The sequence below is a fragment of the Pezoporus flaviventris genome, unplaced genomic scaffold, assembly GCF_033815535.1.
Source record: "Pezoporus flaviventris isolate CSIRO_AGI_PZ_B2104156 unplaced genomic scaffold, CSIRO_AGI_Pfla_v1 ptg000047l, whole genome shotgun sequence".
In the NCBI taxonomy this organism is placed as follows: Eukaryota; Metazoa; Chordata; class Aves; order Psittaciformes; family Psittacidae; genus Pezoporus; species Pezoporus flaviventris.
This window is the reverse complement of record NW_026892595.1, coordinates 6,063,546-6,081,098: the sequence shown is the minus strand read 5'-3', so window position 1 is coordinate 6,081,098 and position 17,553 is coordinate 6,063,546. Positions and strand designations below refer to the sequence as shown.

Here is a 17,553-nt window from a genome sequence, read left to right as displayed (position 1 = left end):
CATCTGTAAAGAATACAAATACTGCAGCCACAGCTACTGAAATGTAGTTCAACCTGTAGGAGAGAAAGTTTTCCCCCTACATGCACTCATTCAGTCTCATCATCAAATAGACACAATGTCCTGCATACCTGCTCTGAAGAGCCGTTCAGATAAGAGAGGCATAACGTAAAATTAGGACAGATGGTGCACAACCTTGTAAAATGCTGAAGGTTTCTTCCAAATGAAAAACACCCATCAAAAGCAAGTTCAAGTGCAAAGCAGAATTTATTTCTCCTCCTACTAGAGAGATAGGTATTCAAGTGCTAGCCATCTTCAGATGAAAGTATGGGGGAGTTTAAGATGAGATAAATATCTTACTGAGAAATAAATTGAAAAATACTTTTCAGAGTTCTTGTATGATTGGAGGGAGCATACAGCTCTGCTCTCCGTATCTCCTCAGAGAAGAGCAGGCTTGAGTAGCTCAGGCAGAATGCTGGAATATGCGACTGTTGAGTTGCTTCAGATAGTACTACTGTGCTCTCCACAGAGAACATAAATCGACAGAAGATGGAGTAATGAACTGAGGGTGAAATATGAAAAATGTGATTAAACTAAGCTCACAAAAGGAGGGACATTGCATTTGTCTTCATAGAGGGAAAGAAGGGTGGTAAAGGTTTGTCTCTTCTATGGTGCGATGTGAAGGCATCTGAGCTATCTTTTATCTTTTCAGCAAGAAACACCGTATCAGAGGTCTCAGCAGCTGCTAATTTACCCTGTATTGTGACCGAGGAACACGCACCAAAATAATTTTTTCCTCTTTCTTTAGCATCTCAAGGGGCACCCTCAAATAATTACTACAGTTTTCAGCCACTTGATTATGTCTTTCTGCCCTAGACCCTAGTTCATTTAAGAAAACATGGAGGTAATAAAATAAAAATTCAGGTTAAATACCAGGCAACTGTCTTCTCAAACAACAGCTATAAAAGAAAAAGAGTAGGCTATCTGTCCACATAAAGCTGGTGGACAAACCCCATTTCAAAGTGACTGAATGTGCACTACACAAGTGATGGAACAAACCACAGCAGGAATCAATTCTGTGTAGAGAGGGAGTGAGACCAAGTGACTAACAAGGCCTTTTCTATAACTCTGGAGAAAATGGAAGAATATCACCAGGCACTTCTCACAAGCGCACAGGTGTTAACCTTGGTGCCCTGTCCATGTTCCAGCTCAGGTAATTGCCTTTTTCACTTAAATTCTCCTCCCAGACTCTCCCGGCTTGTCTCCACTCCCCAGCTCCGATTTATATTCGATTAAACAGCAGCAGCGTTTCACTGCACAGTGCAGGAGGGGCTGAGGGGATCAGCCATGGAGTGAAATGGTCGTTATATTGACTACAAGCTCCCCTTAAAGGTTACGAAGTTCTTTAGGGTCCTTGCAAATACACTATATAGATGAAAGACAACCCTGTATAGACCATCCTATGCTCCATCTGTGCTTACAAGGAGGGTGGTCGTTCGGTTTTTTTACTTTTTTGTTTTTTTGAGGCTTTCTCCCTTTTGTCACTGCAAGCTCAGCAGGCAGCTTCCTCCCCCTATCACCATCCTGCAGTGCTCCTGATCTACACAGAAGAAATGCTTCATTTCCCCCTTCCTCTCCTCTAGTGCAGCCCTTCAGCTTTGCAGGAGGCACTCGTGTCTCCTGAGGCTCTGTTCCTGCAATGCCACAGCACTCACCATCTGCAAATTTTAGCTCATGAATGAATGTAGGTGAGCAGGACTTTGAGAAATGCTAGGAAGCCTTTGTGTCACAATTCCAACACGGTACAGTTCCCCTGGGAGTTATGATCTCTTTTTGTCCAGGAAACAGTGCAGTGTTAAAAGAGAAATAGTGAAAATCCTTTAGCAGAAGAGAAGCTGTCAGAGCAGCAGGTCCCACATGACAGCAATCCTGCCCAGGCAGGAGAACAAAACAATTCTCCACTGGCAAAATAAGACCAATTGAAAAGCAATAAATAAATATGTATAACAAGCATATGCAATCCAACAGTACACACAAGTCTGAGTCCTTTTTTAAAGATACTTTCAGATGCATCATTTTTGGTGGAGCTGAATGTTGTATGCACAATAGAAAACCTGTGAAATAAAGGAGAAAAGGCAGTTTCTTATGCTTCAAGAGGAATGAAGAGTTAGACTTTGTTCTCATATTTTTTTCTTCAAGTTTTGCATAGTGTAGTGGCAAAAAAGACAACACACGTGTTCAAAATAATTTCTGAGAAACAAGACATGCACCTAAATATAACTCTGAAGTATGGAAATACAACAGGTGATTTAAGAACAAGAAAGCCAGGTTTGGCAATCATTCTAGGAAAAGTTCAATGATAACAATGCTGTATTATTTTCTAAGGTAATCCTGAAGACTTTGAAAATTTTTCTTCCTCACCTCCTGCCCAACACCAGACTCTTCTCAGAGTTGCACAGCAACAGGGTAAGAGAAAATGAACACAAACTGGAGCACAGGAAATTCTGATAAGAGAAGCTTTTGGGTTTTTGGTTGTTTTGTTTTTTTTTTTTTTTTTTTAGATAGCATGAAGCTGGTCAAATACTGGAACAGGCACTGAGAGAGCTCCTTCCTCAGAGATATTCAGGATACAATTACAGCCCTAAGCAACCTGACCTGATCAAAACTGCTCTGAGCAGGGGTTGGACTAGATGAGGTCTGGAAGTCACTTCCTCTGGAGTGGAGAAAATTTAGAGATTTTGGGGTTTTTTGTATGAGTACATATAGACAAACATAAACATGCACTCATAAAATTCTAGCACAGATAAATACATTCATGTATCTGCATCTCATTCTGCACAGGTGTATGTGTTCTACTGAATGTGGGGACACAGCCACACATGACATGCTACATAAATGATGGAGGTACCTGAGTGTGAAAAAGAATATTAAAAAACATAAGCGTGAGCTCCAATAAAGCAAGATTATTCCTGACACTGAAGGCTATCTTGGTTCTACCTGTTTTCCTGTTAAATTGTGACATTTTAAGCTGCAGTAATTTGAACTACATCAGAATATTGTAACTGATGAAAGCTAATGAAATTCAGTCAGTGTGAACTGTTAATGTGGCTTAAGAGGACAAACAACAACTTAGCTCTGACCACCTAAGCAAGACTTTGAGGACATTTTAGGAAATTTTAATTAGACTGGATTAAAGAAAATGGCTACAAATAAGGAAAGAAAAAGATGGCTCTGCCCTAAATCGGTGCGCAGGCACAGAAGAGACATCAGTTGCATCCACTGAGCGTGACATGCTTTTCACGAGTGAAAGATGCGCAAAGGAAAATAAAGATTGTGACAGTTTTCCAGCCACCCACAGAAAAGGATCAGGGTACAGTCCAAACATATAGACTGCTTCAATCCACTATCTTCTGCTGGTGCTGAGTAACCAAACATCATTAGTTGTTTTAGCACAGCACCTGAATGGAAAGTTTCCTGGATATTACTTTGCAGGGAGAGCTTCCAAGAAGAAACAGGTTATGAATCTCAACTTAAAGAGTAACACAAATGCATTTGGGGACTAGAAATTACCAGAGTATGATAGCATAGACAAAAATTAGATGAACAGCCCCACTAAAGTGAATGGAGCAATTTCTTTTAATTGTACATCCTTTCACAAAATGCCTTTGCGTAAATTCCCATAATTGCTTTTCTTCATGATCCTCCAAAGATTTAGATAAAAAAACATTACTTACAGCACTATTTTAATTCCAAGTTAGTTTTAGATGAGCTACAAGGGCCTAACTTAGTGACTGTGCAATCTTACTGACTGTACCAACTCTTTTAATTTTCCTCTATCATCTTGCTAATATTTTTGCCTCACTTGTCACACAATTTTCAATATGTTTATTTGAGAATTTACACTCTTAGAGATTGAGAAAAAGGCATTAGTAAAAGCAAATGCATGGAAAATTGCTTCCACAGAAAAGAAGCCTCTGTCTTAAGTACAGTTTTAAAAAAGTTGGATCAATTAGCAATCTGTGAATGTTAGAAACATCTTAACAATGTCTCAAAGATGAAAGAGCATATCTCAGAATGAGTAAAGGGGAAAAATTAAATTATGTCTGCAGTCATAATGAATCAAAGCCCAGAAGGTGGTCTCTAAATCAGCAGGTTTTGATGAAATATTAAGGAAAATTATTATTGATGAAAAATGAATAAGCTCTTTTTGATTTTAGCAACCTTTAAATCACGCTTTGCTAATTAAAATACCGTCAGTTCATCCCTCCATTCCTTGATGGGCATTTAGGAATCCTTAGAAAAGGATGGGTTAATTTGACAACATTTTAGCAAATATACATAGAGTTTATCTTAAGCAAGCAGACACAGAACAGTTTAAAATTATGTACAAAATAATACAGAGCTAAACTTTATCTTTCTTTATATTTTTTCTCTTTTTTTTTTAATTTTCTTTAAGCACTGTATCTACTAACACAATTGCAAAGTGATGGCAAGTAACTTCTGCTTGTTTCCTCGGCAGCACACAATACACAGTAATATATACTACAGCTATTAATGAGCCATGAACTATGTGTTGGGAAATAAAAACCGATGCTACTATTTTCTGTCTCCTTTGTTTGCCAGGTCAGAGCACTTTTAGGACAAACTCCTACTACCTAGGAGCCTTGTTACTGAATGTACTGCAACTTTCTGCAAACAAATTTCCTTCCTAAAGATAAGTGGAAATGAAGTCTGAGGGACATTGAAGTTGTACAGATTCTAATTACTTTTTAAAGTGTTGGTAGTAGAAATTCTGCATTCTCTTTTCATCCCAGTTTATACTGTGCTTCCATTAAAGGGAAATCTAGGAATGAGGGAAGGCTGTAATTGAGACTGAATTGTTGCACACAGAAAACATTTCATAACAGAACGCAATGCAACTCAGATGTACCATACATTATTGTTGCAAACTATGCACAAAAATTAAAATGAAGAAAAATCTGCTCCTTTGCTTTTTCTTTCATAAATTCTTATATCACTGCCTAAACTCCAGGCAGATTAAATTACCTCTCCATTACAAATATGTGATCTATTTACTGCAATAACATTTCAATATATTCATCACGTAAGAAAGACTTCTATGAATGCATCAGATTGAAAAGCTATTTAAATTTCACTAGTTTTTAAGGAATAAAAAAAATATAAAATCACATTAAGTAAATAAGTTTGATGTAAGAACAATATTTTTCAGAAGTACATAAAATTGCTCATGCAAGAAACCTTTTAATGTCTCACATCATTTCTTTGAGCCTTAAGGAACAAGATTTCAAACACCTTATAAACCAATTCTTTAACAATATGCTATGAAGTACAAGCTTGCAGTAATATGCGCTGTTTTCTGAGTGATGAGTAGAAAAGCATTGGTTTTCAACTTCTCAACCAACAACAAACTGAAATGAGATCTTTTGGCAATTTCTCAATTTCCAGGGTTGTTGATGTGGCATGCTTCATAAGCACTCAGTCAATGAGTTTACAAGATGCTAAAAGGAATTAACCACTACCCCCCAACATATATGCAGTGGTGTTATTTTTCTTCCTAAAAGTTACTGCAGAGGATTCCTTCCCACAATTAGACTCCACCACTTCCGCTGGTAACAAACTACTTCAACTGTAAGCAGGATGCTTTTTAAGTCATATAAACAAACAAGACTGACCATAAGGATGAACAATGCAGTTAAATATAGGTTGTCTCCTCTGTGAAGGAGATTTCATTCATAAAAAATGAACAGAACAAGAATCCCTTCAAATCCTCCAACATTAGAGGGACATAAATAAATTAAAAAAAAAAAAAAATTTACTTTTCAACCATTAAATCCACATTAATTTCAAAATCTAACTTCAAATTATATATTTAGTTTTAGCAAGCAGAGACACAAGATTCAATGAACACACAGCACTCCCTCCAAGGCCTGTGCACCCCTCTCCTGAAAGAAACCTCTAAAATGAAACCCCCCCTGCTCTTTAAATGCTTGGAGAGGAGAAGCCTGAATCCTTCATCAAAGAGGAACAGATGAGTTGACTGGAGGGACATAAAAGAAAGAGGAATCATAAATTTATCTTGTATTTAGAAAAAGCCACATTCAACAGCAACAAAAAATTAAACTGATTAAATTATGGTATTCAAGTGCTGCATCAATTCACAATCCAAATTTTGGTTAGAAGCCTAGCAAAGAACAGATTCTAACAGTTTACACTGGTAGGATCAAAGCACTTCATTTAATGAATGGGAGAGCCTTTGCTTTTTCAGCTTTGTGTATACAAATATTCCCCATAATTTTCTCAGGATGAAGAACTTGAAATTGTGTTGATGGCATTAGTGGGAAATAAAGATGTGCATGTTACACGCACAGCTGTTTTTTTGGACTGCAAATACAAACCACACAATAACTATTCTATGTCTGAGACATTGCTTTTTCTAGTTTTTACATCATGCTTTGTTTCATACTTGGATATATAATTTAAGTCTCCTTTTTGTTGCCTTCTACCATCTGGAAAAAAAAAAAAAAAAAAGTAGAGGTTGTTCTCTTTTATTTTTTCTCCAAGCAACAAAATGCCCAGCTGACCTAGATGTGTGTGCAAATTGCACTAATAGAGAAATTAAAAATATTCTACACAACTCAGTTACAATGCATTTTAAATCCTAATACATATTAGACCCTTACAGATTTTGATCTGCTCTTTGTAAGTATAGCGTTTCATCATAAGCAGTAGCTGCACTTAAAGAATTAAAGATCACACACCTAAACAAATACTCCTAATTTCCAGCAAAGGGAACTTTGTTGGGAGTTACTCAGCACAGGGGCACTAAGGACAGGTCCAGGCAGGCCTCACTTCACCCCCTTGTTTTGTAACCCAAAGAGGAAAGTTCATCTCTCTCTTATCTTTCTATGCATTTTCCCACTGCAACCATTTGTAGAGGTACTAAATCTGGTTGCTTTTGTAAAAACAAACAAATAGCTGTCAGACTTCAGATTACACAGCAAGCTGACTGGAAGAGAGAGGAAGCAAAACCACCGGGGTTTAAGTGAGACTGCGGCTGTGGTAAATGAAAAAAGACATGGTTCTCACAACAGTATCAGTGCTTGGTATCTATTCAGAAAGAAACCAGGACTTTCAAGTAATTAAAATGAAAGACCTGAATAGAGTTAACTGAAAGTCTGCTATTTATTCCACCAAAGTGGTAACCCAAACAGGAGAGTGCAATTGCATACTTTCACAATAGGGAGCCTACATAAATCCTCATGAATTTATATTAAAAATTGTCTTATATTCTATCAAGATGGAAGAACAAAAGAAAACAACCAACCTAAGATAATAAAATGCCAATGCTAATAGCGTCTATTGGGTTCTAAATATATGGGTCTATGAGAGACCAGGCTAATTTTTAGGCAGTCCTGGGGGCAAGGATTAGTGGCTTATAGGATGAATGGTAGAGGAACAAAAAAACCCAATGTGTTAGAGCTAAAGTAAAATTAAACCCCATGAAGAGTCTCGTGGAGGCCCTGACTAATCCTTCTCCAGGTTATCACAGACAGAGGAGGAAAAATACCATACTTCCAAGCATTATTTTCAGTTTTACATGTTAGAAAACTGCAAATAGTTTATTACCCCACTGCTCTCCAGCGGCTTGTCTCCAAAAGTCTGCCTGATTGTCTCATAATGGCATATGTGCCATTCTCTAGGCCAGGAAAGTCCTTCCAGAAGCCAAATTCTCACAGGAGTGAACCTCTGTTATGCCACAAAATGGTGATGCTCGTTGGAAGATAATAATTTAAACCAAATTACTATCGATTTCTGAAATGTTACTGATTATTTAGGAAGCATGGAAAATAAACAGGTCCCTGCTCTGAAATGCTTGCAACCTAATGGAGCATTTACAGCATTATTTATCCATAAGAGTGGTAGCTTCCCCTGGTAGCATGTCATCTGTAGGGCTCTGACAGCAGAGGGTGATAAACAGTGAAGAACAAGGGAACCAGGCATAGGGAAACATCAGTGAAGTAAACAGAGGTAGGAGGAAAGAGCTTATTCATAATCTTACTCAGTCTAGGCTGAGCACAGCTCTGCAGGTTTTAACATTGGTTAGATGGTTTTCAGCGCAATGGTCCTTCCCTTCGTGAAAGTGCTTAACACCCTGAGTAATAATTCCTATCTCCATCTCTGGTGGGCCTTGAAGTAAACTCAGATTCCTATGATACAGACTTAAGAACCCTCTTGTGACTGACACTACTAATAAAGAAGTTTAATATAGCTGCACAAGCGCCTCGTTTTTTTAACAAATATTTATCCAGGCATGGCAATATATTATTTTATAGCTTTCATGACCCGTTCTACTACTGCTGAGAATTATTTTACAAACACTAGAAAGACAGGATCTGCTTATTTAACTTTTTACATATATCCGTATTAAATTGGAGTGTTTCTTTCTAGCTTCTGGGATTCATTACTATTGTGCCAATTTAGGCAAAAAGATACTACTGAGTGAATAGAAGTTAACATCTTAATAAAATGTTCTCCCCCTTTTTTTTTTGGAAGAGCAGCAGCAACGTATGAGGTCTAGCCTTAAAAACAGCATCTTGCCTCTTTGCACCCAACAGATGACAGTTAAAGCAAGCGGGGTTATTTTCAGTTCCCAAATATTCCTTTGACATAACTTGATTTCACTTCTGATAGAAAAGAAACCAGTTCATAAAGGTCTCCCTTCTAAAATGAACATTTTTTCTTTTTAATGGCAAAATGCATGCAAAAAGCATATGATTATGGTATTTATGTTTCCATTAAAATGTCTTCAGCAAGCTGGAGGACTCTAACCTACTATTTTCAAGCTATTTAGTTTTACAGCAGCACAGTGCCTATTTTATTTCAATTATATTTCAGGACAATGCTCTCTTGGTGGGAAATGATTACAGAGTGACAGCCAGTAAACGTCCATTAGGAGTTGTCTTTCTACATGCTGCTTAGCTATGGATGTCAGGTGATTGCTATAAAATCTTGTTGTATAGCATCATTGTCATCTATATGAAAAACACTATTGATCAGTCATGCAGCATCTCTTCTGTATGACGGAAAACATACTAGAGACATTTTTCAGCTAAGCTAAAAGCTTTATTCAGAAGAAAACAGTTCTCAAGACACTTCGTTCCTGAACTGTAAAATAAACATAGATTATACATTCCATCTCGATTTCCCTCCATTGATGCCTAACATAAGAAGTGAAAAACTTCTTAGCTGCCTGTCTCTGTAAGCTATCAATACATAGGATGGAGCTAACACTGCAAGGGCAGATGACGCACATGCAGCGATACTAATCACCGGTTTTTATTGCTGGAGCTTCAGCTGAGCAATAAACTCCTCCTCTGTTAAAAAAAGGAATCTGCTTTAATTCTCCAGGATCAAGAACAAAAACCAAATTTTCTCTGTGTGTGTGTGCTACTGGAGAGACTTACTAGGGTAACTGGAATATAAATTATTTCCAGATTCACAGGAGCTACTCACATGCATAGACTACGTAGGAAGCCCAAAATAAAGATCCTCCCATATTTCAGCTACATATTTAATAGACACTATCACAGAAGACCAAACCAAACCAACACCCCCTCCAAACCACACCAATATCCATTGAAGATTTAACTCTGATACAACATACATCTGCATTAAATAAATTCTAAAACAGAATCATGTCCTGTAAGGGTATTTTGAGTAAAATTTGCTATTTAGAAGTGTGAGGTTTTTGACAGCCATTGTTGGTAAAATGGATAAAGGAATGTAACTTACACACGTACAGATGTGCGATTTTCCAAAGTATAAGGTAACATCTCTTTCTTGTTTGCTGTATTTTGTCATTATACAATCCAGTTTCTAATACAAAGAAATGGACTACGTTTTTCTTACTGTTTTGTACTATCTGTCTACAACTGCAGTGCTTGGAATACATGCAAGCATAAAATACACCCAAGAAGCAGAATGAAGAAACAAGCCTGTTTTTAACACTGGTTTCAAGTTAGGTTATAAAATACTTGGAGGATTTCTGCCTGATGACAGTACCATCATTTGTTGAAGCACTATAATAGTTATCCTCATAATATCCTTAAATTTGTAAAAATTAAATAAAATTGTCCATTATTCTGATGAACAGTTTACATACTTGTCCTCCTCTTTGTTATCATTCATATGCCATGACAGTTAAACTTACATCAGATGGTGGCCCGTGTTGACGGAAATAAGGGAGAAGTTGAAGGAATATTAACGAAAACCAAACCCTGACAAGGCCTCACACACAGGCGCAGTAATTCTCTTGCAAGTTAAGGAAAAAATTGTCATAAGTGTTCAGCAATGGTATGCAAACTATTATGGGACATTTTGTTATAGGCTTCTTTGTAAGAGACTTTTAAAAAACCTTTTGGACATACTTAAATGTCAAATTTTGTTTGGCACTAAGCACCAAACTTTAATAGAAATAAAATTTCCCATATAAACAATGCTGCTTTTAATATGAACGTGCTAAAGATTTGAGACAGCCTGGCTGTTATCAGCTCCTGGCAGTTCAGCACAAGGGTAATGCGCTGTGAGTGATTTCCTTTCCCATCCCGAAAGGCTGGAAGCGACTGTTTCTATTTAGGTAACCTCTGAAACATCCAGAGGAAAGGAAAGGATGGCAGGGTAAAGGGGAAAAACACACTCAAAATAATGCTTACCACAGGTGAACATTAATGTAAACAATATTTTAAGGATGCAGAACTGCAACCAGCTGTTGGACAGCAAGAAACAAGTTGCAGTGCACAAAGGGTGAGGAGCCAGGTATCCTACAGCTGGGGAGACAACACAGTTAACAAGCACCTCAGGCCACAACTGTTTTTAAAAATGATGCTCAGATGATACTTTCTTAATACATCTGAGAGAAAGCCTGTAAAACACAGGGCAGCCTTTGGAAGATGGCTTAGCGGTGATCCAGGCTCTGCTGCTGACCATTACATATGTTCAAGCTCACAGATGTACTTCACACACCTCAAGGAAGACTGAAAACTGCTCCCTCACAGCTGTTGCATCACCTCTTCTGTGCCCAACTAGATGATCATTAAAGTCCCTTCCAACCCAAACTATTCTATGATTCTATGACATACTCTGCTGTCGGCCTGACTTCTGGAGAGTTAAATTTGAGCCTGAAATTCTGCAAGCAGCTGCAATGTTCCCCAAAAGCTCTCCTGCTGCTGGATTCACCAGCTCCACAGTTTGGCTATTTATATAAAGGTGTGAGGAGACGGGAAGAAAACCCTACACACCAAACCTTTGAACATGTACTTCACATTTACAGGAGTTAACAATCTTTCTCCATCTTAAATTGCCTATTTCTTTCCAGATATTTCTTGCTGAATGCGTCTCCCTTTTATCACGGGACTGGGGGGGCTTTTCTTGCCTGTTTTAGTCCCTGACTTGCATCTTCTCTCTCTGCTCACAGAGAGCAGTGTGATCCAGCTGTGAGAGACAGACCCTTCTGTGCTCCAGGAGCAGCCTGAAAGTGCAAAACTACCACACTGCTCTTCAGTCCTGCCCATGTGATTAACAGCAGATTCCCCCAGTACTCCATTATCTTCAGATCGACTCACTCTCTCCCGGCTCTTTTATCAGCAATCACATAGAGTTAGCTAGGTCACGCAGGTCTTACATTTCACCGTGCCAGGTTTGCATCAAAGAACTTTTTTTTTTTGTTGATGTGACATTGGTGCCATTCAACTCCAGCATGAAACACTGCCTTTGGTCTAACAAAACCAGCCGTGAAAGTCACCACGTGGCAACCATATCCAACCAAGCTATCTTGATTTCCAAAGGCACAAAAGTGCTTAAATGTCAGGCAACAGGGCATACCAGCACCAGTCAATATAAGGCTAAGGAACAGAAAATTTTAAGGGCACAGATGAAGCTGTTGTCTTTTAAAATTATTTTGCTTCCTTCACTGAAATAATGTAGTTATCCACAAAATATAAGTTATTTTTATTCAATATGGAAACTGGACCTTTTACATAGTGCAAAACAGGAGAACAGTGTGATTGAGAAAATAAAAGGGCAGGTGTGCTACTGAATTTTAGTGAAAATTAATGCATTCCACAATGCAACTGAGATTTCTTTAATTGTCATGTTAGAAGGCATATTTTTACCTATATTATGCAAACAAACTTTTCAAAAATGATCTAGTGGAGGCTTAAATACACTACTCTTGGTCCTCAATTAAAAAGAGTTTTAGACAACTGAACTCTGCACAACCACAACTTATTCTTAAGACCAAATACAAATGACTCCATTACTGCCTAGAACAGAATACGCAAGATGAATGCCAGTCCTCCCATAGAGCTATACAGATCTTAAACACTGCAACCAAAGACACTGCTCTGCTGGTTTACTTGCAAGTCCAGTATTTTTCTCATGGAAAGAATGGGGTGTAAAACAAAGCAATGAATGTTTTTACTATGAGTTAAATTAATAACCTCTGTATGAGTTAACAATACCTCCTGCATTAGGATTTCAATGTTAGCTTTTGTAAAGCTGAGAAAATGCAGAACTACAAGTTCATAGATGTAAGCCAAGAAAACAGATGTATTTTCATTGTTAAATTACAAAAAACCTGTGATTTTTGCCTTTGGTTATTTCTACTTTATGTTAGTTTATATGCCTGTTTTAGCTTCAGGTTTTCAAATGAACTCAAAATTCCGTCAACAGAAACCATAATTTTGCTCAATTTCAGCAAAAAACCAAGCATGACACAGTTCAGAAAGTGTAGCCACATGAAGAGTATAACTTACAAGCTAAAGCCTGAGAAAAGAAAGCAATTAATGAGTCAAGCTTGGAGTTTACTCACTTACTCTATATTTGATTAAAATACTCAACCTCTTAGACTGAAGTTCAAGACTACAGCACGACTAGAATCCAGGTAAGTTTTCACCCACTTTTGCTATAACAAGAACTTTCCAGAGATTTTGTAACTGCTGTGAACAGGCTGGCAGTGCTGTATTCCACAACCAGATCAGTTAGCGCTCTGATAAATAAACCAGATGACATTACAATTTGGATTTAATTTGAATGGTAGCAAACAGTGACTCCAAAATTCCTGAAGAATGAGAAGAACAGCAGTTGCTCTGCAGAAAATAACTTTTGTTAGAGTTTGATTTGTGTGAGTTCAATACTTTTCTACATAAAGGCTTTTAAAAAGCCATTAATAAAAAAGCAGTTCTGACTTTCCAATTGATGTACAGTCATCTCCCGTGACAAAAGCATTACAAGGGAAGATTTTGAAAGAGCATATTGATTGATGTCTGGTGCCTACCTGTCTACAGGTGAAGACTTTGAATTCCGTGGTTTCTTTACTTGGGCATATAAGGCTTCCACTGTCTCCCCTTCCCTTGGGCTCTGTGGTCGGGTGTTCAGCATTATTGTGCCACTGTTTGAAGAAGAGTCATAGGAAGCAATCCCAGCGTACATTGGGTCCACATCACAGCCAAATGTCCGGTTAAAATCCTGTATCTCTGCATAGTCACGTTCCCGAGCTTGTCTCTCTCGAAATTCTCGAGTTTTTGCTTGAATTCTGAAAAATTAAAAGCAGGCTGAAACTAATGTTCCCCCCCCCGCCCCCCAATAGTTTGAAAACAGCAGTTAGCAGACACTTTTGGTAGCCCATCTTAATAAAAACCACTGAAGTGTTTCCAGTTTCAGTTTGTCATGGAGTCTCAGGTTTGTGTTAGCTATGGAAGCCTGGATTGAAGCAACACTGGTCTTGAAGGACAAAGTCTGATTATCCACTTTTGTTTCATTATTAAGTTAAATAATGACTAGCCATAGGTGTTGGTAAACAGAGTTTACTTGCTGTTTCATGCATCTTAGTATGCCTGTGCTATTACCTGACCTGTCTGACAACAGCTAAACACCATTCATATTGCCTTGTACTCCATCAAAACCTATCAGAATTAATGCCTGTATTTAGATAGGAATTGTAATGTACTTTCTTGGCCCACTACTACAGAAATCATACTTCTTTTGGAACTGAAAAACTTCATAAGGATGGGGGGACACATATGTACCTTTATGTATGCATACATGCAGCAAAGAGCAGAAGTAGATTATAGTGTGAATCATTTAAAATGTGCATGTTTTGTTTAAAATGTAAACAAACTGAATCTGGCATCTCCCCAAAGTAAGCAGTTTCTTCTCATAAAGTAACAACATGTGCCTTATGTTAAAGTTACAAATGAAAGGTGATGCAGGGGTTTTGTGTCTAGGTATGTTTCTTTAGTTGTATAATAGAAAGCAACAAATAAAACCAGATGACATTTAGGAACCTGACAAACACAAATTGAGTGCTGGTCGTATATTCAAAAGCACGCAAAGCTATTACTAAAATTTAATCTGGGCTTCAAAGTTTCTTTGTCATTTTAGAAAATTTGATGTATCACACACACAGGCACAGTGAACAGAAAAAAAACCAACCCCCTCAACATTGTCTCCCCAGACCAATTTAATGGTCTGTCATCATTGCAAAATGAAGCACCCAGATGTCTCCTCCTTTCCATTAGTAAAATATGCTCTTGTTTCATCTAATACAGCCATGGCTACACAGTGTGACAGCATCCATCCATTCAGACTACAGCTCTGTGCACCTCTGTTACATGACATTTCCAAAGAGCTTGCTCACCAACTTTGAACAAGAGCAGACTACTCTAAGCCTTGTTTCTTTTGAAAATTGAAAAGTCTTAAAGTAACTTTGACGTTTTCACAAATTTTAAACTTAGTCCCATTCAAGGTTAATCTTTGCAAAAAGAAAAGAGGATACACAAATGGTGGGATTTGTGGCCTGTAGATAAAGCCATCAGAATTTAGGTGCCTGCAGCAGGGGTGGCCATGCCAGCTACATGTGCAGGTGCCCTTTACAGTCTAGGGAGCTGTAAGTCAGCAGATTCCAGAATCACACAGCTGCCATGTTAGTTGTTCTGTCCTAGCATGAGATGAGTCACTCTACAGATGCTTTTGATGCTGTTTAGGTCTTCCTTGGGAGCTTGGACACCCAGTCTTGATTCAGCTGCTCAGACATAAGCAGCTATGGACACCTGACATCCCCAGGTAATCCTGCTGGACCTCCAGCTGCTGGGCAAGAAAAACCCCTGTAGGTCCTTGTCACATCTGCCAGGCCCATGCTGGCATCTCAGAGGCTGTGATGACTAAAATGACAAAAGACATCTGTGTTCAAGCATATGAATCCAGCCCTTAGCTGGCATATGAACATCTAAATTTAAGTGTCTTCATCAGACTGGGTCCCAAGCAAATTGCTCTTTCTATACTAAGATCATCGTATCAAAAGAAAGGAATAGGAGAAGTGATAGGCAGTCCTTTTTCTCTCCCATATCTTGCAAGTATTGACCAAGGATACTGATCTGGGATAGAACTGCCTGGCTGAATTCCCTTCAACAGTCAGTACCATCTACACTGATGGTTCAGTGATTCATTTACGTGCTCTAAGTTATACCTGAGCATAATTCCTCTTTTTATGTCTGCTACCACTGACTTGTGCACCACTCATACTCAGTCACAGTGAAAAGAAAGATACATACACACACACAAAAAGGCAAACAGAAGAAATCTGAGAAAGTTTAACTTAAACATAAATTTTTAATTTTACAATTTTGCACGTAAAAAAAATATTTTATTTACTGGTTGCTTTTCATTTCAATCGAGAAAAATGGAAATGAAAACTGTAACACTGTTCAGCTTACAGTATGTTCCTCACCAATTTCAGCACATCAAACTGAAACTTCTTTTGTTTAATTTACAGTGAAGAAAGACTCAAGTTTAAATCCAAACCCCATTTCAAGATTAAACTGTGTTTCTGCATGCCTAATAAAAATATAGATATAAAATATAAATATAACTTTTACATTGTCCTATATTCCAAAGCTGCAATTCAGAAATGTTACAACCTTAATCACTTGGAAGGTACCTATGCAGAAGGAAAAATAGGCCTGAAAATGACCTGTGGTTTTCAATTCCTCTCTGCAGGTTTCACTTCCAATTTGTAGCTCTGTTGTCATGGTTTAACCTCAGCTGTTAACTAAGTACCAGGTAGCTGATTACTCACTCCCCCCACCTGCAGTGGGCTGGGGAGCAGAATCAGAAAAAGGTAAAACCCACGGAACGGTTTAATAATTGAAATAAAGTATACTAGTACTAGAACTAATTGTAATGAAAAGGGAGATAACAAAAAGAGAAATAGAAGTGAAGACAAAAACAAGTGATGCACAGTACAGTTGCTCGTTATCCACTGACTGATACTCAGCCCATCCTGAGGCAGCAATTGGCCCTTCCTGGCCAACTCTCCTGAGTTTATATGCTGAGCATGATGCCATATTGTATGGAATATCTCTTGGGTCACTTGGGGTTAGCTCTCCTGGTTGTGTCCCTTCACAGCTTCTTGTGCTCCTCAAGCCTTCTTGCCAGCAGGCCATGAGAAGCTTAAAAGTCCTTGACTTAATATACATATTACTTAGCATCAACAAAACACAGCAGTGTGTTATCAACATTATTCTCACACTAAATTCAAAATACAGCACTGTACTAGCTACTAGGAAGAAAATTGACTCTATCCCAGCCGAAACCAAGACACCTGTATTAATTACAGGTGGAGGATTGCATTTTTCTATTGATACTTGTCCTCTGAATGGGAGAAGCAAAGGATATCAGAAATTTCCTAGACATTGGTAGATTAAATTTTAATTTCAATAGGCAATGTATCATCAGATAATGGAACACTGACTGACACTAATTAAGGAAAAAAAAAACCCCATGTATTTTAGACAACCAAAATTTCAGAGTATGAAATCTGACGGTATAGCAATAACGTGGCACAGACTAAATCACAAGAAAACATTAAAATCTGAAGTCCTTATAAAACTGAATTACCTGGTGGTAATTGGTGATATTGGTCTCAGTGTTACATTGACAGCTATGAGAGATGCCAATGAACTTATCTAACTTCTGACCATCACATCACTTTCCACAGGTGTAGACAGGAGTGTCCCTCATTTCATGCTTACCAATTTTTCTCACGTATCTACTTTTAGCTATTTAATATGTTTGGATGCAGCAACATTTGCAGCAAGAACAGTAAGATTTTTCTGTGCATGGTTCAATGAGGGCTACCTATTACTGTTCAAGTGGGAAAGAACTGATTGTTGAAGTGTTATGGAAGTAAATATGTTCAGATCCACCAGGAAAATTTTCGGTATATTTTCCACAATTGCTAATACAGTGTGTTAATACACATATGTAATAGTAAAAAATATAATCTTAACACATTATAAATCTTCATGTTAATTATAACCAAAGTACTCAGTAACCATTTGTAGTAACATTTAGCAAAGAATAACCCTAAGGCAAAACTTATACCTGACTATACTGACACTCAAAATGTTCTGATTTTTTTCTTTTCATTATTTTTCTGTGCTTTAAGTTTAAACCACTGTGCAAGTCCTATCACTTTCA

General features: G+C 37.9%; 1 protein-coding gene across 12 annotated transcripts in view; it reads right to left on the bottom strand.

The window, feature by feature from the left end:
• Positions 1–17,553, bottom strand: part of PARD3 (par-3 family cell polarity regulator) — a 451,464-nt gene that overhangs the window by 88,220 nt on the left and 345,691 nt on the right. For all 12 annotated transcript variants that reach the window (XM_061468050.1, XM_061468055.1, XM_061468051.1 and 9 more), the window contains one exon: positions 13,352–13,609. In XM_061468050.1, coding sequence (XP_061324034.1) covers positions 13,352–13,609 — 258 coding nt within the window. The remainder of the gene's footprint in view (positions 1–13,351; positions 13,610–17,553) is intronic.